Source organism: Periophthalmus magnuspinnatus, chromosome 16 (assembly GCF_009829125.3).
Source record: "Periophthalmus magnuspinnatus isolate fPerMag1 chromosome 16, fPerMag1.2.pri, whole genome shotgun sequence".
Taxonomy (NCBI): domain Eukaryota; kingdom Metazoa; phylum Chordata; class Actinopteri; order Gobiiformes; family Gobiidae; genus Periophthalmus; species Periophthalmus magnuspinnatus.
Window position 1 is genome coordinate 23121945 of NC_047141.1, and position 26180 is coordinate 23148124.

General features: G+C 37.8%; 3 protein-coding genes across 3 annotated transcripts in view; 2 read left to right on the forward strand and 1 right to left on the reverse strand.

The window, feature by feature from the left end:
• The first annotated feature begins 3251 nt into the window (after nt 1–3251).
• LOC117384207 (CCN family member 3-like) lies at nt 3252–5765 on the forward strand. The gene is made up of 5 exons (XM_033981496.2): nt 3252–3404; nt 3731–3953; nt 4032–4286; nt 4571–4800; nt 4882–5765. Exons 1-5 carry the CDS (start codon nt 3357–3359, stop codon nt 5152–5154), a joined length of 1029 nt encoding a protein of 342 aa, XP_033837387.2. The 5' UTR covers nt 3252–3356; the 3' UTR covers nt 5155–5765.
• Nucleotides 5766–6358: 593 nt separating this feature from the next.
• LOC117384022 (E3 ubiquitin/ISG15 ligase TRIM25-like) lies at nt 6359–8234 on the reverse strand. Its single transcript, XM_033981284.2, has 2 exons — nt 8161–8234; nt 6359–8012 (listed from the first exon to the last, which is right to left on the reverse strand). Exon 2 carries the CDS (start codon nt 8008–8010, stop codon nt 7372–7374), a length of 639 nt encoding a protein of 212 aa, XP_033837175.1. The 5' UTR covers nt 8011–8012; nt 8161–8234; the 3' UTR covers nt 6359–7371.
• Nucleotides 8235–10412: 2178 nt separating this feature from the next.
• sntb1 (syntrophin, basic 1) overlaps nt 10413–26180 on the forward strand; it is a 46571-nt gene continuing 30803 nt past the window's right edge. Inside the window, exons 1-2 of the mRNA XM_033981313.2 lie at nt 10413–11191; nt 21633–21864. Of these exons, the coding sequence (XP_033837204.1) occupies nt 10675–11191; nt 21633–21864 (749 nt within the window). The 5' untranslated portion in view covers nt 10413–10674. The remainder of the gene's footprint in view (nt 11192–21632; nt 21865–26180) is intronic.

Below are 26180 nucleotides of genomic sequence, written 5' to 3' on the forward strand. Positions count from 1 at the left end.
TAGACAGCCGTAAAAACTTTCCTGATATTTCATTGGTTTAGAGCTAACAAGCGCTCGAATGAAGTTCAGCAGCGACAGCCATCACAGGTTTCACAAGTTAATCGTTCATTTTTTCCCGACTTTTCGAAAAATTTTAATACTAAGAGTTCAAAGGCATTGCAGAGGCTAACCAGCTGCGCAGTCACTAATATCCATAACATGGTTGTTTTAACACCAAAAAGGCAAAATTCAGCGAAATGTGTAATAGTTTTGCAGTTTATAAAGTTTCTGAAACAGATTTTAGATAGGATAAAATTATAGCCTAGATTTTGTGGTCGTTCGTTATAACATAGCCAATTATCCCCGAGCAAGCTTTCAAACTTTTAATTTTCAATTTTTTCGAAAAGTTTGAGAAAAACTAATGGGAAATTTTGTTTCGAATCTGCAGGTTGGGCTGTGTCTGCTGAACTCCATACTTGCTGTTTGACCACACGAGGGAATATGCAGGTATATAGCATATTTAAGTGTATATATTTATGGGCCTATATTTATAGTTTATTATTTTGTTCAATGTCAGCTCACACTGTTTTTCTTCCTTTATTTTGGGCACAGGTATGAATTTGTATGAGCGTATATTGCTTTTACATTTCAATCTATGGGTTTCAGAATGATAAAATATAAGACTGTTACCATAGCAATTAAAAAAAAAATTTAAAAAAATGGTTATACATCGTTATTTGGCGACTCTTTTGTGATGTGAAAACAAACAGATGACTACAGAGGGACTGAGTTGTTTTTTTTTATCAGTTTGATGTTACAAACATCTTACAACATAAAAAGTGTACAAAATGAACAATTTTCTCTCCCTTTTTAGATCATTAGAGCTGAACAAATCATTTCCTGCCCCCCACACTGTTAACCACAGTGTGCAGTTTGAGGCCTGTTTTTATAAATGTGATTTCACTTTGCTGTGTGGTCTGACCACTCCAGCACCAACACCAGCAGGTTCCTGGGCATCATTCCCACTGTTGACTCACTGCTTGTACCAGGACACCTTTTCTTTATTTAGAAATGACTGTGAAACCACAGTTTCAAGTGCCACTGAGAGTCTCCCAGGACGAGCACTGTATGAGATTAAACAAGGCATTCAGTAATAACGTACTTTCTAATCTTCTACTTTCTAAATTGCATGTCCTGATTGTATGAAGTAAGTTTGATAAAATGAGTACACAATCTTTGCCTCCCTTAGAGGTAACACTAAAATGTGGACAAACACTTTTTATGTTACATCTTCCTTCTTGGGTGGTCATTGTCCCTCGCCAATGTTTTGCATATGCTGGATATTTTTGTTTAGCATAAGTATACTGTGACTAGATTCACCAAGGATCTGTCATCTCCCTGGAGATGTTATTGCTTCCGCCATAATATTCCACAGTTTGTCTGTGTAATTCCTCAGTTGTCCAGGTAGGGTTCAGTTGACAGACTTCAATTTCCTTTTACTATGTTCCACAGTATGGCATTAAAAGGTATCTTGTATTTATTTCATTAGGGTTGTTTTTATTGCCCAAAAATACATACACAGCAGGGTTGCCTTTCCATACATCTGACATGTAACCTGGCCGGTTGGTGTCAGCTGTTTAATGCCATACTGTGGAACATTACAGGCAGAGCAATAACATCTTCATGAAGACTATAGGAGGTGGGTGACCCTTCTCCAGAACATTTGCTAAAGCTGTAAGATCTACATTAAATATTTAATTAAGCAAGTACCATTTGTCATGTGACATGACCTGCAACATAGTTTTCCGCATTTTAAAACTGCAGTGTCTGTACCTGTGTATGTTCTGGTTTAAACAGGGCTATAATAAGCACACATTTTATAAGATACCTCTGGATTTCCTTTTGCCTTTTCCTTTTGCACCTGCAAATAGCATACTTGAATCAGACCACCTAAAAATAAGCCAAAGCTCTAAACACAGTCAACGGTCAATAAAGTTTCAACATGTGGTAAGCACCTTCAGGTGTGTGAGAGCTTCCTTTTGTGTCGATGCAGGCACCATGAGACAAATCCTGTTGGTGCACTGCTGCATCTGCTCAGCTTTTGTATCATATTTTTTAATACTTTTGCTTGCTAAGTGCTATTTGAAGTATATATCACAAGACAACGTCTCATTATATGCTTTCTCTCATTGATTACCAATAGTAACACATTCATGCTGCGCTGTGTGTCTACAAGGGAATTTACTTGACTCCCATCTCCAACATTTTCACTGAATGTCACTCCCTCTTTACCCCCATTTCACACTTTTGTTCTGTCAAACCCATACAGCCAAAAAACAAAAAACAAAACAAAAACTACATGTGAATATGCAAGTTAGAAACATATTTTATACACTAGATAACATCCCAACCCGTAAAGGTATGATTAAAATCTGACCCATCTTGATCTCTATCCTGAAGATAAAGCATCTTCCTCAGCACATATTGTGAGCAGCGTCAGTCTCCCGTGGAGTGGAATGAATGAACCACATTTTCCATTTTGTTTCTATTTTCAGAAGCACTGACTTCACTCAAGGGAATAAAAAACTTTTACTTTGTGACCTTCACTGCAGGGGATCGAGGAGCAGGGTCATAGGTCAACAGCCAGTCAATCGGGGGTTATATGAACCGCAGTCACATAGGACAAAAATAACTCCTGAGCGCATGGTTTGCTAAATACAATGAGTCTGTTATCATTGTGTTAAAAATATATATTTTTTGAGTTCACGGTGATAAATTTACAACTGTGTAAATTTACTACTATTGTTTTACTAAGAATTTTGACCAAAAGCCTAATTATGGACAAAAAATACAATACTTACTAAATCTGTTTGTTTTTTTTTAGTAAAAATAGTATTTCATTAATGAATTCAAAACACTATTTGGACATGCTCAGTATAGGATTTTAGAGTGAGAACTTTGTGATCAAAAAACAGTTCTAATCTTGGATACATTTTTAAAAAGAGTCAAAAGAAAGAGTGTTGTAAATTTTCTCACGGTAGCTCTGTAGAAAAAAGCAAACTAACTTCATCTAACACAAGGTAAAATAAAACTCATCTTTACATTTGTCACTTCCATCTGTATCAGGATCCACAATGAAAACCTCATCTTTCATTCTCTTCCAACTTTCTGTGTTTTCCCACATTCTTTCCTGTTTGTCGTCATAGCGCCCATAGACCACTCCTCTATATAAGGCAGTCTACTTCTGAGCCTCAGCCACATTGACAAGGAGATTCCAACCTACTGCTTTTACACAGACAAGACGAAGAGGAGTAACTCTGAACTATTGGAATTACACGAACTTAACTATTTTCTTTTTGAAGATAATTTATTATTTGATGAAAATGTCGGCTCACACTGTTTTTCTTACTTTATTTTGTGCACAGGTACGGTATGAACTTGTATAATTCTATATTGATTTTACATTTTAGTGTATGGGTTTCAGAATGATAAAATATAGGACTTTTGCCACAGCAACTAAAAAAAAATGTTCTTCTATACAAGGCAATGTAAGAAAGTTATTTATTTATATCTATGGATTTCAGCCTCTTGTTATATGTGACATTTTGAGGAATTTTCACTCTTCAAAGGATATATAATATTTTGTCTTTAAATTGTTCATTTCTGTAGCAACAGTTTGTAAAGTTATGGATGCCTGCTAAAGTTTTACTATTCATTTCTATACTAATACTTCATTCAATTCCCCTTTTAGATGTGCACAATGGTATGGTCCCAGATGTGCCCACGTACATGCCAGTGCCCCAAAGAGCCTCCCATGTGTGCCCGCGGGGTGCAGCTGATTTTGGACGACTGTGCGTGCTGCCTTGTGTGTGCGCGGCAAGAAGGACAGCCCTGTTCCGACCTCCACCCCTGCGATACACACAGAGGGCTGACCTGTGACTACACTATGGACAAAAAGACTGGCATATGCACCTGTGAGAATCTGAACATTTAAGGTGAATTTTTATTATCATTATCTGATACCTAATTCAACGCTTCTGTGTTTTCTGCAGCTCACGGTGGACAGGTCTGCGTTCTAGATGGGGTGGTGTATCAGAATGGTCAGATCTTCTTCCCCACTTGTAAATACCAGTGCATTTGCCGTGACGGTCAGATTGGCTGTGTGCCCCAGTGTAATGTGGACGTGATGCTGCCTGGACCGGACTGCCCCATGCCCAGGCGGGTGCATGTCCCAGGAGAGTGCTGCGAGAAGTGGGTGTGTGAGGCCCCCTCTGAGGCCAGTGCTCTGGGAGGCTTTGCCATGGCTGGTGAGAGAAAAAAAAAATCTCTTTGACAAATATATCACGAGTGTGTCGGACAAAAAGCGTAAAGGTTAGGTACATTCCTCTGACCTCTTAAGTGAAACAGGAGAAACAGTGAAAACTTCAAACAATAAAATCTTTGTTAAATATGATTTCAGAATACCTTCATCTTTTTTTTTACTGAAACCTTGTAGGGAATTGCATGTGATCCCACTTTCTATAAATGTGATGTTTAAATGTTAAATTTTGTAGATTTTGTAACTAAGATCCCTGATTGTTTTTTTTCACAGCTTATCGTCAGGAGGAAACTGTAAGCTTTGACGGGTGGGACCCAAGCCTGAACTGCATTGAGCAGACCACTGAGTGGGGGGCCTGCTCTCAAACCTGTGGGATGGGACTGTCCACCCGAGTGACCAACAAGAACAGCCGGTGCGAGATGGTGAGGCAGAGCCGCTTGTGCATGGTCAGGCCATGTGGGGATCAGCAGACTCAGGGGGCAGTGGCACCACTCATGCCAAAGGTACCTCTTTGTCGAACTTGTCTTTAAATTTAAACATAATCCAAATGTATTCTTCAATAATCTTGCATAATGCCCTTTCAGAGAGGCAGTAAGTGTCAGAGGATGGTGCGTAGTGAGACTTCCATCTATCTCTCCTATAAGAACTGCACCAGCGTCCAGGCCTACAAGCCCCGCTACTGTGGCACCTGCACTGACGGACGCTGTTGCACCCCCCACCGGACCAAGACGGCCCTCCTGGACTTTCAGTGTGCCAATGGTAAAACCAGCAGGAGGCCAGTCATGCTCATCCTCACCTGCGTGTGCCACAACCACTGCCCCAGAGACAATGCAGAGTGGAACACACTCGTCTTATAGTTTAGAACATATATGACATGTTAGTAATGTGCTTGTTTTACAGGCTTGTAGAGACTTAAAAGATGATTTTCACATGAAAATCCTTAGTCCTCTGTTAAATTTCACAGCACTTAAATAATGAACAGATTTTTTTCAAAAACATTTGACAAAGAATCTTGTGGTCTTTGCTGACTGAGCAGTGGTTAATCATTCTGGCTTTGAAATAATTACCCTGAAAAGACCAGTGGAAGATGACTGTAGCTGCCCTGAGCTAAAGAATCCTGTTGGAAAATTTCCAACTATGAGAGACATTTTTGACATAACTTAACTGTGTTCTCTGACCTGGTCTGAAGCAAGGCTTAGATCATGAAAGTGTTCTTTGTCGTATCGTGGACATGGTGTAATTTCTAACATGTGTATGTAACTGTATTCTCTGTGTCAAACGTGTCATATCAGTGTGTTAATTACATATTTGAGAATGCAAAGTACTTTAGACATGCTTTTAACTAATGTTGGAGAAGTGACCAAACAGTGACAAAGATTTTGTAAATACTTGCTGTATAGTTCAAGTGTGCATTAAAATGCACAGTTTATTATTGAAATGTAAGAGCAGTGATGTAAATATTCTAAAACATGCACAATCTTTGTGTACCTGTTATAAATATTATAAAACAAATATGAGGGTGTAATGATGTCATGATTTAACTTTTTATAAATCTTATATAAAAAGTATCTTATACGTCAAATCAATCAAGTCTAATAGAGGGTAAAACACGTTTTCATAAATGTATCATAATTAATATTAGTGACATTTTTAAAATATATCTAACTTGATAATTATTATAAAGACTAAGTCTAAGATACAGTGTCATCTTATTCAAAGAGAGGCATCTAAATTATTTATTGTATTCACTCAACCTCTATTCTGGGCTAATTCTCCTTATTGGGCTTCCCTGTCAGCACTGCAGCTTGTTCACATCATCACAGGGTTTTCCATTGAGTTGTCAGACGGACATGAGTGACCTCTGACCTCTGTCTGAAGGGCCCTACCTGGGAGGTCACTTCGTAAACCATATTATTCCCAGTGGAAAAGTTACTGCTTCTAAACTAAGCTTCAGCGGAAAGATGAGCTCATCTGCAGTAGAACACTGAGTGTGGTCCTCTCATCTGGACACAGCCTCCTGAGACAATATGTAGAACCTGAATCAAATATTTTTATTGTATTGATCACATTGTTGTTGTTTTTTTAATTAAGTATAAAATGTTAATAGCATAATAATAACATTACATATAAAAATTTCATACCAAAAGAAAAAAAAAATGCACCTAACAAAAACATTGAATGTTAATATGACAAGCAAGAACAAATGTGTTAAACAGCACTACACACCACAGAGGGTTTGGAATTTTGCTCCCTTTATACTTCATCACTTTGGTAGCTTTCATAAAGTACATCACCAAAGTGATGTATGGTAGGCTTTATGAAAGCACAACACAAAAATAAATGTAAAATTAAATACTTTTAAAAAAATATTATTTTTTGTACCACCTTGTACTAGGACAGAACAACAGAACACCTGTAAATGAATGAACTGATCACATGTTAATTTATGCCCAGTCATAATCTAGATTCTATAGAAGCTATGCATGATAATATATTGTAAAATACAATATAATAAAATAATAATAATACAATATATATTGAAAAACTATTGTTTCTCAAAAATTAAGTAATATAAAATGATCATGACAAACACTATGGCAACTAGTAAGAAATCTGATGGGCTTTTAAATGGTACCCAGCCTTGTACATAGTTCACAAATGGTTCATTTGTATTTCTATATATAAACAGGAAGAGTTCTCCTTTGAAGTTACATTTATCCATACAAAACAAAACAATCCCTTCCAATGGATGGACGATGAACATGAGCCCCTGTTCATAATCTACACACACCAAAACTCTGTCAGGAAACTTTATTTTTGTTAAGGGGCAGTCCACTGGACAATGCATAAAATTATTGAATCTTACAACCCATTTCCTGTGTGTTTTTGTACTGAAAACCATTTCCCCACGCATTTTTTTATTAACAACTCCTATTGTGTAGCTACTGTTACCAACATTGGGGACATTATAGTAGACTCTTCCAGTGGAGAAGCCGCAGTGTGGAGGTAGAGGTGAAAAGCTGTACAGGACATTATTATGCCAAATGTATGCATTTTCTAATCTCTCTGTCTCATCAATGTCCTCTGTCTTTATCACTCTTGGTGCTGCTTGTTTTTTTTTTTGTTTTCTTTGTTTTCCTTGAGTTTGTTATCTTTATGTAATGTACATCTTTTTCAGACTGGGCCTGATTCTCATTATTAGCACACAACACACAAACTTTGGTCTGGTCACAGCTGGTCTCTTCTAAAATTCTGTTGTGCTTTGGGCACATCTTTTGCTGCAGGTTTGGCACAGGATCAGTGAGTGTGTGTGTCTTTAAAGAGGACACTTTGAGGTGAGGCTTCAGGTGCTTCTTACAGAAGGACGTCAGACACACCAGGCAGGTTTGAGCTGCTCTACGTCGGGACTCAAGGCAGCAGTCACACAGCACATCCTCTGCCCCGCTGGGCTTTTCACTGTCGCTTACAACATAATCCTGTTTATAACTGTCCACAATGTCTCTGAACAAAGTGTTTACATGGAGTTTCAGGGACCTGTTGAACTCTCGTTTGCAGAGTGGGCATTTGCACACCTCTCTGCCTTCCCAGTGCCGCCGGATACAACCATCACAGAAGTTATGTCCACATGGGAGAGACACTGGGTTACTGAAGATATCCGTACAAATGGGACACTCAAACTGTTCTTCACATAAGGAACTGCTGCCACTGGCCATAACTATAAAACAAACAACCCTTAACCTTGAATTAGAAGCTAGGCTGGCAATAGGCTTATATTTGTCATAATGCTAAAAACAAGCATAGAGCAATAATTATGACAAGAATTTCAAACTAAAACACTGTACAGATCTAAGTCGGAAGCTTACCTTTGCTGTTTCTGTTTTGTTTTCTGCACAAAATTCAACAGTGCTTCGTTGAGATAACTTTAGTTTCATTTCTGTCTAAATGATAGTGTAATGCCCCTCCTCCATTCACCCATATTAAGGTTTATTTTCAGGACTATTGCCCTCTGTAGGAATCAACATAGAAATACAACTAATCTAGAAATCTAATCTGAACTGTTCCAGAAGTATGACTGATCACTCACGACTGCACTGTGACGGTTCCTAGACTAAATTAATGTGCTGTGCTCTCTGTTTGTAGTTTCCTGTCCAGCAACATTGTGGCTCTGTATCTAAATGATCTAAAACTTACTTACACTTTACAACATACACTTGACTGTCAAAAATAGTCTAATATTATTACTTAATCAAGTTCTTGGTATGTAGCAATCAATAAAGTTGTGCATTATATACTATAATTAAACATGAAACACAGGTTACTATTCCTGTGAGGAAGTAAAAAGCTTTATGTTGACAATATTGAATGCTTTTTTATTTTTCAAATGATAAATTAGAAGTTACATCCAGAAAGTTACTCTCATAATTACTTTTACGTAAGTAGTTGTTTCTCCAAATACTTTCACTATTGTGTACTTCAACTTGCATGATATTATATTGAAGTAGCAGTACAAGTTTTGTCTATCCTCTACTCCTCTGGAAACAACACAAGTAAAATGAGCAATCACTTAGTTTGTTCTTGCATTAAAGCTACCATCTGTAAGCTTATTTGATATTTTTACCAGTAGATGACAAATATGAAACCTGTCTCCCCTCCTCCCCCTCCCGACCTTTCTTCAGGCTGTGCTCTCTGGTCTTCTTCTGTCAGGCCAAAGCTGGCACACTACCAGACAGAAGTAACATAGACAGTATCTACTGGTAACATTATGTTTATGTGTTATGTTATACTTGGTCATTTAATTATTGCAACTGATTCTGGCTTTGCTACACTTAATTATGCTTATCCACTTTAATGACACTATTAACCTCTGAGGATTGTATGCAGCAGATAAAATTAAATGTTTCCAGTTTATAAAAATGCCACTGATTAAAATCCCTAGATTCTATCACCTTCCATAAGATGCATTTCCCTTTATATTTGTTTATTTGTTATCAAGGTCATTACCACAACAAAGAACATAGGTAACACTGAACTCTCATTTACATATAAAAGTGAAAAATCAATTGCATCTCCTGTACCCAATTAAAACTAAAAATATTTCTACCTCTGCCTGTTTGAGCAAAAAATAAGATAATGTTGTTGTGTATTCTAATGATTCATTGCAGTTTATGGGCAAAGGAGTAAGCTTGCATTTAAGTTGAACTCAGTATAATAACAGTGAAAATCCACAGCCTTTTTATTCAAAGGTTTGTGATGTCGAGGCTCATCCTGTATAATATATTATTTTATATTAGGGGGGCATATACATTAAAAGAAATAAAGTGGCAATAATTTTAAGCAGAAGCCTAAGTGCTCTTTGTTTTACCACAGTTCATATTGTTGCTGGGCCTTCAATTGCATAACCTACCACTAGATGTCACTAGTATGTAGAGAATGGTGTAGACAGGGAGGTTTTAAAATCTAGTAAAGGACCATATAGATTTGTTTGAGCCATTAAGGGTGAAGTAGCGTCTGAGGATGCAGTTTTTGTCTTTTCCCTGCCCATTTAAAATGCCATACAGGGACATGTAGGGCCGCGGAGTTTGGCCCGGTGTCATCTGGTTGTGACTGATATCGCGTGGGGCTGTCAGTGGGACTCACCTGGACACTGTACTCTCTCCTCAGACTTTGCCTTGTAGCCCGGAGTTCATTTTGGCTACTGAACTCGGAGTGCGCAGAATCATCGCGGCGTGGAGGTGTTCTTTGGAATAGTAATGACAGTGATGGAGTGAAGAAAAAGGCCTCAGAGGGGGGTCTTTCCGTGTCAGGGCTCTGTAACAAAACGCCTGCTCTGCTCTCTCCTTTTCTTTGAAGAGTAAAACCGGCACAAGCGCATTCCTGTGTGCGCGCAACCGAGCCTGGGCTGCTACGGCGAGAGCGCGGCACAATGCCTGCCACGGACACCGGCAGCAGAGGAAACTTGTACTCATTATTTGTGGCTTGGACTTGCCTTGAATGGGAATGTAAGAACACGAAAGAAGAACACGTGGCTGTAGGCTGTTTAAATTTGTAATGATGATTTCAGTGGTGTAGATATTTTGGGTGAATCATTTTTGCGCGCTCTTTTTCCCAATTAGTTGTAAAAGCCATGTTTTGTTTGGAGAGAGGAATTGATTTTTTGCAGGTTCAAGAGATGGGATGAACTGACTTCAGAGCGCTAACTCCACCCAACGGATAGTATCTTTAGCGGGCGGAGCGGAGGGCTTGTGTAGTTACGGGATATCTGACAACTCCAGCACAAAACTTCACAAGGACAAAGTCCGTTCTGCGTGAGTACGTGGGAGGAACAAGCAAGGAACTCATTCACGTGCGGGATTTATAAAGCAAGAAACGATGCAAAGATGGCGCTTATAATGGGGACTGGAACTTACATGGTGCCAAAAAGTGGGTTTATAGAAGTTTTAGTGCGCGAACAGTGGCATAGAGTTTTTGTGAACCTGAACGAGGAAACTCTCACGTTGAGTTGTGAGGAGAGCGACAACTTGAACTCTAACGGCGTCAGTCATGGGTCATACCTGGACAACAATAATGCCAACTCCAACAATGCACCCCAAAGCGTGCGCTCTGCTTTCACGGACCTTCCAGAGAGAGTGCCCGAAGCCATCGCCAACAGGAAACGTAGTGTTAAGGTGACCAAGCAAGAGGTTGGGGGGCTGGGGATCAGCATCAAGGGCGGCAAAGAAAACAAGATGCCTATACTTATTAGTAAGATTTTCAAAGGTCTTGCTGCGGACCTGACTCAGGCTCTGTACGTGGGAGATGCAATCCTGTCTGTAAATGGTGTGAACCTGAGGGAAGCTACGCACGACGAAGCTGTACAGACGCTCAAACGAGCCGGGAAAGAAGTTACATTAGAAGGTATGTAGCCTATGCTATGTCATAAAAGACAGAGGGCTTCTCACACCCCTTCTCAGAATTCTACACATGTATTTTGTCAATAGTACACAGCACATTCTTCTACTCAACACTAATCACACAGCCCTTGTTGCACATAAAACATTGCATCTGCCCCACAGACTGTAAATACCATTTGGGCAACAACTAAATCAACCCCAAGTAGTATTATCTACACTTAGAGTTAATGAGAGAAGTTTGATCATAGCTATCTGTCATTCAAAGAAGGTCATGCAATATGTAAATGAATGACTAGAAGAATGTCTGTGCAGCATTATGTAAGTTGTTTATCATTGTTTTGGGCAGTGGTGACCTGATGTTCTTGCAAAAGTAAATGTTTGCAAAAACTTATCAAACCGGTGGTGCCAATACATTGATAAGTTCATGCTATGTTTCCTTTTTCCTTCAAGCAAGGCCTCTCAGATAACTATGAACTTGATGGGGCAATGAGTAACAAAAAGTGTCTTATTAGTTATTGATAAGATTTTTGTGTTACCCAGGTCAGTGTGTACCAATATCTTTCTTGAAAATCATATCACAACAAGAATGCTATCTTTAACACTTCTGATTATATATTATCAGTTTGAGTTTGCAGACATATATTGGTTTAGTTCTAGCCTCTGATGCCAACAATAACTAATACTAAGACTTGTAGCACTATGCCCTTGTACTGGAGGTTTGCTGGTTCAAATATCATTCAAAGCACGTATGTACCATGATACATGTTCAGACAGGAATGACATGTCATCTTCAGCATATTTTGTGGAAATTTATCAGATTATGCGGGGAAAAGGGAGTCTGCATTGGTGTCCTGATTTAAGAGATGAGTTACCCAAACTACTGAAGAAGTTAATGTGTAGATTCTGTGTTTAATCTTTTGCCTGAACACAAGCATAATTCACAGCATCACACATGCACTTCTGTCGCCATGTTTCTTGTTTCAGTAGAAAATGAAAACATTAAACAGAAACCACTTAAAAAAACAAAGTGTCATTTCCCTTTTAACCACACAACGGTGTTTCACATAAGTGGCCTCTTCGAAGTTGACTCCAGCTCTTGTGAGGGCTTCCTCTCTAACTCTGTCTTTTCTCCCTCTATCCCTATATCGTTTTCCTGTCTCTCTCTTTTACCCTCTCTACCTTTCCTCCTCTCACCCCCTCTCACCCCCCTCTCTCTCTTGCTCTCTCTCTCACTCTCACTTATTCACATGCATCGTAGTATGATGATTCCTCTCAGGGGACACCCAGACTCTATACACTCTCAGTCCCAAACTAAACTTGCTCAGATAAGAATGTAGCAGTGGTAAATTCAGATGACTTGAGATTTTAATATAGAACTGCTAAGAGGGATGGAGATACAGGCAGAAACAAGAGGAAAGATCATTTAAAAGTTAACTGCGTGGTTGTTAACTTGAGGGTAACAGTGAAGCAGATCTAGTTCATTTGCATATCAGGAAACAGACATCACATGGTTTTGATTGCCTGCTGTTCTCGAGGACACATGGCCAAGTAGTAGTATTATGTATCATTGCGTGGCAGTTGCTCCATTGGTAGCCTACAGCAGACCCACAGATTGGCGGTTCAATCCCACAGGTGCATACTGTCTTTGTGTCATTAGGTCTGCAGTGTCTGGCCTGTGTACACCGGTGTATGAATGTGTGTGTGGTTTCTTGATGAAAAGCACTTTGAGGTGGAAAAGTGCTATATAATTAAATTACCCTTTACCATTTATCATAACAACAAGTTTTTCAGATTCCTCCTCAGTAGCTAAAAAGTTCAGTTTCTTTTTACCAACTATGTATTTCCCATAGTGTGTTCCCATAGTTCCCAAAAGATACCATTATTACTTTAACATGTAAACTGCAAATCTGAAAGTTACTGACCTCTAAAAGTTCTGCTATATTTTGAGTAATGCTGCCAAGAGACATACCAGAAGTTTTCTTAATGTGGGAGCTGTGATTAGTTATATTGTATGTAACTAATCCCTATCCATATTGGCCATGTTTTTGGAATATGTTAGGGAAAACCAGAGTAGGGCTGACAGATATGACAAAAAAAAAATCACAACTTCTTTACTTAAATTAAATGTTTTGTATTATATTATTTTATATTGCCTCATTAAAACAAGCAAAACAAACAAAAATAGTATGAAATGACTTGCCTGAAGAAAAAAACATACCGTACTTTTAAACATTGTAATTTTACACAGTATTAGTAACATTTCTTCCTCCAAAGTCTGAATTCTGCTTCAACCACATGCTTTTACTGACAGAGGATTAGCTATAGAGACTTCAATTAAAAAGAGCCAAGCATATCATTACAATTAGAAATGATTGAAATTTGTTTAATTACACTGCTCTATGGAGTACCAAGAGAAAATTTTCAGGCACAGGCAGAACATGCGAACACTAGCCCCCACCCCGTCCGGGAATAAAACCTAGAAACTTATCACTGAGCCTGAAGCACTAACTGCTGTGCCACCATGCTGACAATAGGCTAATTATCACAAACAAAGCAAATCACTTACTGTCCACATGTCAAACAGGCAGGCTTTGATGATTATCTCACTGAAGTGTGTCCGTTCCATTAACACACAGTCCACTATCTTGTCACTACTTTTACTTTATGTTCAAGTGGGAGTTATTATTGTTTTGTGAAGTTAAACAAGTCAAGAGTGAATTTCCTTATGAGGATCAGTGCGTCATACGTTTCATAGCAACCAGTTTAATGCCATTGGGGCCTGATTATTATACCAAACATGACTTGATTAAAATAAGTATATTTCTATGTGGAGTGTACTGCATAGTGCCACTTCACGATACAGCGTCCAGTAGACAAATAAAACACTAATGCACTTGTCGTACTTCTAATCAGTGTCTCATTCAGAGCCTATACTAAAGCAGCATGGTTGAAAATGCAGTGATTAAGTTAAAGGCTAAAGGAGAGGGGGAAAAAATAGCAGTTTGCCAGTATATATATATATATATTCATTATTGTCTTGTGATTTACATTTCTGTCTTTTTTTATCGTAGAAGTGGAGGCCCGAAGCAGAATAGTAGACATTTCCCTATCACTGGTCCATGTTATTGGCTGGTACTCTTTCATTTCTTCTGTTGTGTTTGTGTCAAGATTGGCAATACAAAAAACATCAGAAAAACATGTTTTACTGAATAATCAGAAACTCAGTAGGAAATCAGTTGTGCTTAAAATAACATTTGGTGAAATTATACAACCAATTGATACCAGAAGGATTCCTGGTGTTTTAAAATAACATATTATACCTTTAGTGCACTTATGTTTTATGCCCAAATATCTTCTATTCTCCTTTTGTTCACTGCAGCATCTTTGTGATTTGCATACTGATTTGGTCTATAGCAGTTATTATTTTGGTTGATATTTGTGATTCCACCTTCTCTGTATATCCAAGCTCGGGACAAACAACAAAGTGCAGATACTTGATACGTACCACTATGAGGGTGTTTTTTTCATCATAATTCAGTAACTTGACAATTATTACAAAAATACTTACTTACAAAAAAATAATAAATGAAATATCTAATCCCACAAACAAAACTGTGCAATCAATCAGATTTTGATTGAGTCAAGATCCAGTTGTCAGAGATAAGCATGTGGCTTTTTAATTTGCACGTCTACAGCCACTCTTCTGCAAGTAAAATCATGTCATTTTGAGGTTTTGAGGACTAAACTAGACTGAACCTATTTTTGGGTTGAATGATATTTATAGTAAATAAATATAAATATTAAAAAACATAAAAAATGTAATATCTTATTGAAAAATCTTGATCATGGGAAAAAATGTGATACATTTTTTTGCCATATTGCCCAGTCCTAACCACATAATGGTATAAAGTCGAAGCAGTAGTTCAATCTGCCAAAAGAAAAACAATGAAATAGGACCATCTGCCTTAGCCCAGACAGGAAGTGAGTCAGTGACCGATGTAATGTATTCCCCAGTGTGGCCCTTTAACAAGCCTTACCTGTCACTATTTGACATACATGGGCCCCACTCTGCTGTTAAACCCACTACAACCTGTGTCATCTGTCGTAATGTCTAGACTCCACACTATGAGAGATACAGAGATTGCAGCTGGCTGATTTTGTCATTAGGAAGCCTATCATTCCAGTGGCTGTTTGTCGAATGATTCAGATGATGATGAGGTTGTACACAGATACCTTTGTTGTGGTGAATATAATATATATCAGCATTGTTCCTCTCAATCTTTTTGCGAATGTTTGTCTGTCAAAACAACAGCAGAAACGCGGATCTGCTTTTCCTGCCCAATTTATCTAAAGACACAAAATAATGCTGCCGGTCCAGGTGTGATCATTGTGCTGGTATCCTGTTTTGTGTGTGTGTTAACTTAGGAGATCCTGGACATTGTTTGAGCTACAGATAGACTTATGATTGTGCTTCAGACCATGTTGATTCAATGAATTATAGGAGTGCTTTACGTAGGCCCGTCCGGGTGACAATATTGAAGTACAATTTTGCTGAAGAAAATATAGACAATAAACGATAATATTGATTCTAATCTATGCCACTGACACATTAACCCTAAGGTAGAATTATATATAAAAAAAAAACAGTTCTAAATGTACAATACAGTTAAAAAACACAAACTGCAATAAATAAACAGCAGAATGAAACACTTAAGCAGTTAGTTTGTGTCTATAATGAGCCACAGCTGTTATTTATTCAACCCTCTACAGTGTAAACCCAATAACTGAACAGAAAAGTTACAAAAAGTTCCCAACTAGTACAAATAAAAAGTTTCCATGTTAAATACTGACCCACAAAAGTCATTGTTCAGCCCATGATGTATTGAAGGATAACTCCATATAGTAATTATCGTGACTGGTCTACCTTTACAAATATACCACAATATATGTAGCCCAGAATGCAAGAGAATTTAATTTTATTGATTGATAGTTTGGTCATCATTTTGTACTATTGGTACATATTGGAATAACATAGTGTCATTTTAATCACTTCTTAGCGACTTTTAATGTGACTTGAGGTGTAATCTAGTGTAATAGGGAGTGTTAACTAAGGCTATAGTTTACTAAAGAAGACCTTCTTGGTTGACTAAAGACATTAATAGTGCATCGATTATTCTATAAGTGGACGTGGTGTGGCAATGGCAAAAGTACAAGTATAAGTAAATAACATATTTATAAGTGAAAAAGCACATTAAACTGTCCAGTGTCTCCCAGAACCTCAGTTAACTCAATGGATGCATTATTATTTCTAATGCTGTGGATATAGATCATCCTGAAAAAATGATTAGTCAACTAATAAATATTTGGTTGACTAAGACACACCATGAACCGATTAATTGACTAAACAACTAAAGGGTTACAGCCCCAGAGTTCACACATATCCTAAGGTTGGATTAGTCCTGTTTTAGGGTTGTTTTGGTCCTGGTTAAGTCCATGTTTACTCCATGTTTAGTTTTAGTTTTGATGTGTTTTTTGTGCAGTGTTTCGATCTCCACATTTAGTATCTATGCCAAATACGTATTTTCATTTACCCTTATCCAAACATTCAACTGACATTTTCATTTTCAACTCAACAGTTCAGTTGAAACTACTTTTACTATCACTATAGTCTGAGCCCAGTCACCAGCAGTTAAGCCGACCTAAGTTATCAACCTAAAAAACACACATCACCTACTTACTTAATACTCCAGACACAATGCCCTAACCTAAAATTCAATATAACAATAGTACAAGGCAAGCAAATTTTGCAAACAACATTGACAGTCTGGTTTGTGTTCAATGTTCTGCTTTTCACCTCACACTTACATATACAGCCTAGTTAAACATCTAATTTTCTCCTCCTATTTTCAAGCCCCAGTTCTCATTTCAATCTTGTTATGCATTACCGTGATTGGTTAAATGAGCGTAAGGGAAGCTGCTGATGAAAGTAACACACTTGGTGTTATTTGAACTCCTGTGATCCTGGTCCAGCCCGTACAATAAGATACTTTGAGGCTTGTTGTTTGTATGGGTCTTTGTGCTTTGGTATCTGGCCGTGGTACCTGTTCTGTGCCCTCTACAGAAAGAACCTTCTCTTCTCAAAGCACTGGAGGCTTTCTTCTATCTTTACCTTGGCTTTGCTCTGTTCTGTTTCCAACTCCTTCCAATGTTAAGCCCTCATTCCCCTTCACGGACATAGTATTATTCCACTGGTAATGTTGCTACAATTATTCCAGTAGCATATAATATTAAGTGTGAAGTCAGAATTTGTAAAACTTTAGCATGTTATTATAAGAGGGAAAGTATAAAAGGAAGGATTTGTTTTCATGGACATGGTTGAATAGTTGTTGAAGTCTTTATTGTTACAGTGAATGCATTATAACTTGGAGGTCTATTGAATGTGATGTTAAATGAGGTAGAAATACACTGCTGCTACTATATCATTACATCCGTAACTTCGACTAATACAATGACTTTCCCACAATTCAGGTGTTAAACTGGGCTTGAATGAAGTTTTTTGTTCTGAAACATTTGCTCACGTGAAAAAAAGCCTTTTAAAAAAATCTACTGAGAAAGTAAGAATTATTCCAAAATGGCTTTTGAGAGCTGAAGAAAAAAGCTAAATTAAAATGTACTTAGGATTGTACTCACGATTGTTCAAAAATGCATTAACAGAACTACACTGTTGTTTCCATGTCCTAAGACAAACTCTGTAAAAATATCACTTCGTTTACAAGGAAAGGACTTGTGAGAGCTATGTCCTGAATCAGAGGAGGGTTTGAAGCGGATAAAAGAACAGTTGGTCTTTGGTGGTAGCACAGGGACATGCAATAACACTGTATCGACTCAATAAAGGGGAATCTCTTTTATGTCTTCTTAATGTGCGCATAATCTCATATATTTACATAGTCATTTATAAATATGGATGTATGATATTTTTGTATCGCGATTATGATAAGAAAACACATTACAATGTTTAAAGTCATGTTAATGTGACATACACAACAGCCATGTGAGTACTTTTCTATTTTTGGATTACTTTTTTCGCCTATTGATTGAGTTGAAATTACTTCATTTTGCTTCTAAAATTGCCCCAGTTATAATCTTAAATTAGTTCTTACAGTTGTATTGTGCCCTGAATAACCACAACTGAATAACTTGAATTGTAATCCAACCAATAGCCAATAATCATGAATACTTGTAAATATACAAATACCTACAAGCTGCTTTGCCACTGCACACCCAACTGCTCTGCCTGTGGTGTCGAGGAACAATAAAGGTTTGACTGATTGACTGACAAGTTTTTCTATGGACTCTAAAATGCAAAAGCCAAGGGGCGAACTCATGTGTAAAGATGCATTTTGTGCTAGAGAGATACCAATTTAGTTGTGTTTCACTTTGTAATGCAGCCAGTGTAAAACAAAACAATAACCTAAACTATAGCTTATGGAAAAGGCGGACACTGTGCTTGGATCTGTTTCTGTGTGAAAAACCTTCCATAGTCCCCTTTTAAATCAAAGCCCCAGTGAATAGCCTTGATTCTCTTTGAGTCCTTATCATACAGTTGGGGTTATTGGAGTGAGTTAGTTGGAGTTGGCTGGTGCTGTAATGGAATAGAAACATGACCCAGGGGAGCGCACACATTTACGCACTTCCACTGTAATAATGACTGGGGCTCCACCCGTTTATTTTCCCCTCCGCTGGAAACACTCACAGTACTATTTCTGGGCAACCACATATACCCCTGTTACATGTTAACTGGAAAAACATATCCTAGTGTGGGCTCTGTATTGGCCTGACAGCTGCGTAAGACTTAAATATGAAGTGAAGTGGGTAATAAACTGATTGCAAACATGTTAACCACCAATCTCCTTATCTTAACACTCCGTGATTGTACAAGCTAAGAGGTCGATGAGCTATAAACAAGAGCCATAGAAGTGCACAGTTACAAAAGATTCACATGGTTGTCTCTTTGTGCAAATTTTAGAAAAGCCAACGATACCAGATTCCAGGTACATATTTACTTGTTACATTGGCACCACTATTATTAAATTAACTTAATTTCATTCATCATATTCTTTACTGTCTACCACTGCTACTTAGGGCTTGGTATGTAAAATAATTAATCACGATTTTTGCTCTTTATATTAATTAATCAATGTTTATTTATTTTTGATTAAACAGACTAATCTTATTTAAAACAAATAAAGTGTTTAATCCTCTGAATTATTTTAATCAGTGGTGGTTTAACACACAAACAACAAATTTATTCCTTGAAAGATTGCTCCAAAGTCTGCTCCAAATTACATTCTTTCACTGCAGAAAATTGACAGTATAACTCTTGATTAAAAAGACCCAAGGTTATCACTGATGATTTGAAAATATTAGATTAAATTGGCTTAACTGCATAGTCTTACTACTACTACTACTACTACTACTACTACTACTACTACTACTACTACTACTACTACTACTACTACTACTACTACTACTACTACTACTACTACTACTACTACTACTACTACTACTACTACTACATTGCTAATGGGTGGAGCCACTGTGATATTGCTCTTGTTGTTAATATTTCTTTGCCAAAGTTGAAAACATTGCTTATGAAATTTAGAAATTTCAGCAAGTTAAAATAAAATTGATTTATATATGGATTTGTCACGTCTGCCCTGAGAACTGTTCAGCCCTATCTGTTTTTATAGATTTTTAACCTGTTTTCTTCAAGGGAAATGTTTTTTTCATTTTATTATATGCATCTAGTTGCTCTGCTCAAGACAAAGTGGACAAAGTAAATGTAACTTTAAACCACCCTAGTTCCAACACAACCCAGTAATCAACCCAGTAATCAAATATTGACCCAGATGACTAATACAAATAAAAGCTGTGTGGGTTTGTTATCATGATGATATTGAAAATTGAAGGCTCTCTCCATGTGTGGTTGTTTCGTCCATCCTGTCCTCACTGTGAGATCCTTGTTACTCCAATTGGACAAAAAGCCCTCAACAAAAGCCTTACACACCACTGACAGTGCGGCAAAAACTAACCCAGAATGTCTCCCCTCGGAGGATTTCTCATCTTTACACAAACACACATTACCAATTCACAATATTCCTTTGTTTGTCCACATCTCCACTGCAGCATGTGGGCATTTGTGTCCTCATGCATTTCATAACCATCTAAATGAATCCCATATATTTGCCCTGCATGCATTCTGTTCACCAATGCCAAAATTCTTCTTGCTAGATTTTCATTTCAATGGGATTATAATGTTCTTGCGGTTAACAAATCTATCAGACATTTTTTGGCCTTTAATCTGATGCAGAGGATACGCTGCTACTGTGAAACCACAGTGTACCTTTGCAGTTTGGGTCTATTAAGGACATTGCGTCTCCTATGAGATGAGGCTACACTGTCAGGCTGGTGGTTAGACTTGTTATGCTGTCTGCTGGGGTCCATAGTGCCTCCTCCTCCTTAAGAACTGGCTACAAAATGTCACCATCTATATGTCAATTATAACTAGCTCATACAGTGGAGTAGGCCAATTTAACATCCCGGCCAAGGAGCTCATTCTAAAATACATAACCTGTCTGCTTCTCACCTCATTCTTTCTCTAGACGTGTGCAAAATTTTGGGATTCAGTTTTTTAGCTCCTTCTGGTTTAAAAGTGTAGGATTTTCTCACTTGCTACCTTCTGAAGTGTTATTTGATGCGTCGGCCAGGATCTCATTGTGGTGTGCTGAGGTGTGAAGATGATGATGAAATTGCTCCAAAAATTTTACAAGATTGACAGGGAACATTTCGATATTTCAAATGACCAGCTTAGAGCTCAGAGTAACGAAATTCTTTTCAATTCTTAAGAATGTCCTCATGACAGTTTGATACATGTACATGTGAAGCACTCTGCTAAAAATGAATAACATTGGAAAGTCAATGCGAAAGTGTGTCTCCGGTCACTGTATTTTTTGATTTTTAAATCATAAAAAGTTTGAAAAGTTTCATTTATAGTTATAAAGCTGGTCAGACAATATGGGAATCAATGTTATAATTTCAATAGGTTATTTATTATCAATTACAATGTAAATACAATTCAATGCAATCAATCAATTCAATACAATGCTGCATATCCCAGTTGTTCTTCTCCCAACTGCAATAACATTGAAACATCTTGACATATTTACTACCTGCATAGCCTTACTACTACTGCAATCACTCCTACTACTAATATTACTCCTACTACTAATATATTGCTAATAGCTAGGAGACATATCTAGGAGATACTGCTCATGTTGCTACTATTACTTTGCCTTCTGCAAATCCAAATCGTTTTTCTCCCAACTGCAATAACACTGAAACATCCTGACATATTTACTAGTGTTTTTTGTTATGTGTTTGTTTAGTAAAATACATGCGTGAGGCCACCCCATATGTGAAGAAGGGCTCTCCAGTGTCAGAGATCGGCTGGGAGACCCCCCCTCCAGAGTCGCCCCGCCTGAGTCCCAGCAGCCCCCCGTCGTCCCCATCAGAGCCCCCCAGCCCCCCTCTGCTGTCCCCCCATGGAGACCGCAGGTGCATTCCACTGAAGATGTGCTATGTCACTAGAGCCATGACAACACCTGACCCAGAAAACAGGTAAGAAATAGTCTATACACAAGATACTGCAAAAGGTTGTAGAGGTAGGATGTGCTCAAGTGACAGTGAAACAAGATTATTACGTTATGGTGCACTAATGTTCTTTGCATGTCCTTCAATACAACTGGTGCAACCTGAGGAGCAGTGGACAACCGCTTCTCCAGATCTTGACTCAAATGATGAATGCTTTGGAGTTTTTGTTAGGAGGATTATTTCATTACACAAGTTTTAGATTTGTGTTGGAAGCAAGAGTAACCTACCCAGGTGAGAGGAGAAAAGAAAGGCCCTATCCATTTATTCAAGACATCCATTATTTCTGTTGTAAAAGTAAAAGGCAGTAGATAAGCTTTAGTCATTGTTTAAAACATTTATAAATGAAATGACCTATGTCCACCAGTCACCCCAGTACTGTACTTGGGAGAGTTTGACAGCGACAGAAACAAGAAGTGTCTTCAGGGCCCACAGCTGTCTTGTGTTCCTCGGAGGGGATTATATCTCTGTGTGTCTCCGTTCACACCGAGTTCATTTTGAATTTTGCTTAAAGACAGACTTTTGAAGTAGACCATTTCCACTCAGCGGGGGTGCACTGTTGTGAGGTGTCCTCCAGTTAATTGGTTTGCAATGTGAAAATGCCCCCAACCCAAAATCGCAGATGTAGAGCATCATGTAGAGCATGGACTGCCACACAACACCACATTGAAGTGACCCATTTTCCGGTTTAACAATTTCAGATTTTGTTTTTCGCCAGTCTTGTTTTGTGGACACTTCACTTTGTAATTTTGACTCAGTCATCATGATTGGAGCATTTATGTGTTTTAGAAAAGAAAAGTGGCAGATTGTAATGTTTTTAATTTGAGTTCTGTCCTTTGTAATTGGCTTGGGTTGTGGTCGGGTTAGTAGGATTATTAAAGAAATAGTTGTTTTGAAAAATATTATGCTCCCACCCTTAATTAACTGCATTTTTAGGAAATATTATTTTGTAGATCAGCTTTTATCTACCAGTAGCTGGAGACTACTTATTTGATTTAATACAATTAATTTAAAAATGGCAGGTACACATCTCACCATTACTTGTTTTTCCTGCAGTATTCATGGGCTGCATCCCAATAGTTTCCCCCTTTGCATTACTGTGATATAGAGCCAGATACCGTAATGCCCAACTTCACTTCAAAGCATCAAAGTCAAAAATCTGTAACTGTGAGCAAACACGTCTGTGGAGACTTTGTGAAGCTGCCCACAATCTGTCCACCAAACAATGTTGAGTACAATTTAAGCATTAACGATTTGAGTTGGGCAGTTACCAGATATAGCACAATAATATGATATTGCAAGTACACCAGAATGTTTTATTCAAAAGTGGACTAAGTCACTTTTCTGGTGGAGTGTCGTCATATTGTCTCTACAAAGATGTTACTGCTTTGCTTGGTATGTTTCACAGTATGGCATCTATCTCCATGCAGTCGGGTAGATGACACCATCAGGTCAGTTACAGGTCATATCGGTGGAGAATTCAGCCTGGTCACAGTAAGATTGCATGCACTCCTAATTATTTTTAATTGACATGTAATTAAATAAATGTAAGATAGATAAGTTTAATGTCATACTATGTCACATATGTCACAGCAGTAAGATCTCCATGGAGATGGCATGCCCCCTACTCCAAAAGTGACATAGTGCACCTTAAAATATATAAAATCTACTAAATAAAAGTTTCAACTAAATGTTGTCAATAGAATAGCCCTCTAGTTCTAGCAGAGGGTTGCCTAAGAATTTAAAGTAGTTATTTCACCTCTGATGAAACTTCCTGACCTGTTGCAGACAGTCCTATTCTACAAACCACTTGATAAATATTTACATGGAAGAACAGTGGCTGAAATGAAAAAAATGTGTTTTATTCTGGTTCCTTATCTTTTTTCTTCACCTAACAGCAGCTCCCCTCTGAGTATTTCTCCTTGTTTTTCAGCAAATGTGATTTAAACTGGGTTTAGAGCCACATCAGACAGGAAAGACAGATAGGGGAAAGTGTGGCTACAGTGGTGAGAACAGATAAGTGATTAGATAAGAGCATCTGTTTTTACTTTAGATGAAAAATGGGCTGGGGTTTTGAGCAATTATACTAAAAATAGAGAGGTTCATATGCAACAAAACCAGTCAATAACAGAAATCATATTTTGTTTCTAATGATACAAAGGCAATGCCTTACATTTGTGTTGTGCTTTATAAGCTTGACAGGCCTCTCAATTTGCTACACTGTTGTACTCATTCATTTACTCACCAACTCATTACACTCGATGATGGTAAGCTCCTTCTGTAGCAACAGCTGCCCTGGGGTAGCCTGATAGAAACAAGGCTGTCGAACTGCACCATTGGCCCCTCCATCCACAACCAATAACTCACACACCAAGAATTAACTTGGATCTTTTTTGCCAGTGTGAACTTGGAAATAAAAACTTTATCTTATTCATTTTTTGGGATTTCATACATTTTTTATAAGAATGATACTGATAAATTGGTCATTTTCAGCTGTACCTCGGTATTAAGATGGATAGGGATCTTAGTTGTTTGATATATCGAAAGAACCAATGACAATGCCGGTTACACAACTCTTCTGGTGAGTTACTATAGACAGTATAATATCTTACATTGTTAGCTCAGTCTAGAGTCATGGTGGGAGCAGAGGGAGCAGGTGACTGTAGCAGTAACAGCAGGGTTCTTCACAGTATGATGTCTTCTGCCTCCTCTCTTTAACCTTGACGGGTCTATTAAAGGTTACAATTGCCCACTCCATATCTGTTTGAAGTGACAGTACATCTGTGTAGCAGAAAGAAACGCCATGGGCTAAGAGCCATTCAGTCTAGAAGTACCATAGCATTTGAAATTAATTATGAACGCTACTAGACTATGCAGCTAGGCGGAGTCGCAATGGTAAAGATATAGCTTTTGTTTTTAGTTAAAAGTGTTGTACGATCTTAAAAGCATGAAAAACAGAACTAGTCCATTTTAAATGCTTTGCAGCAGTCTAAAGTTATTCCTCACTTACTTTATACATTCAGAGCATCTTAATTATTCACTGCGAGTTTGAGCGTGTTTCACAACTTTCAGAGACCAGTGCGAAGTTTACCGTGAATGTAAAGCTAACAAAAACAGTATGCAGTGGACGCATTTGACCTCAAAAGCTGCTTATACAAAATATCTCTTCTGGAGCAAGACATATTTTGGGAAAAAAAATCTTGTACAGGCTCATTAAGCAGTGTGTACTATTTGCACTGAGCCAGAAAGTAATCAGTCAATATCACTTAACATTATATCCATAATCAATACCTTTGCTGCTGGACCATTGCTAGTTATTGGAATGTGAAATTGATCTAGTAAAAAAAATAAAATGTAAAAGTTGGTATTTTTCTCAAACACTTTTTATAGATGAATGAGATTAATGCACAGTAGACTCTTGTTGGTTTTCTATGAAAGGTTAATGGAAATCAAGCCAAATGTCAAGCCAAAGTTAGATAGTGTACCGAGTCACAGAAAGCGTAACTGCACAGGGCAAGTTTTAGTATGTACAATTTTTACGCATTTTAGTTGTGTTACAAATAACTATTACCATGTGAAGAGTGGACTTTTTCCCATTCCCTTTGAATTTTGAATGAATTAAAGCACAGAAGTCTTAGTGTATAAAGGCTTTGGTATTAGCCTGTAAAGTTAAAGAAAGGTATAAAGGCATGCGGATGATTCTCTTCAAGGCCCTCAGATAGTCAGAATCCTTGTCATCGTTATCATCTGTATTCTGTGACAGCTCCGACATCTATACATTCAGAAAGTACAAGTCCAGCGGGAACAGCCCCCTTCATCAGTCAGGCACTTTAATGTGAAAGAGGGGACACACTTATATAATAATGCACTGTGGAATATAGCTCATCCTCAGATTCACAGAAAGGGTTGACACTAGCAATAACTAGCCAAATGCCGTCGATTTCTATTTTGGTGAATCAATCATACTTGTGTTTTAGTTCAAGTGCTCCTGATGCCATATTGGTGCATTTTGTATATTAAGTCATCAGACCCAGAGAGCTTGAGTAAATACACTACAAAGCATGTTTTAAGACATTTAACTATTTAAAAGATCAGCTATTTAACTTTTCTGATAGAATGTCTTGTGTCTTGTCTTGTTTCCATGGAGATGTTATTTTATTGCCTGGAATTCTCCACAGTATAGCATTAGAAGTAGCTATATCCATAGAGACAAGCAAGTGACGACATCAGGCAAGTATGTGTGTGGAGCAAGATTGCTTGTTTTTAAAGGCAATTTTAACAATAAA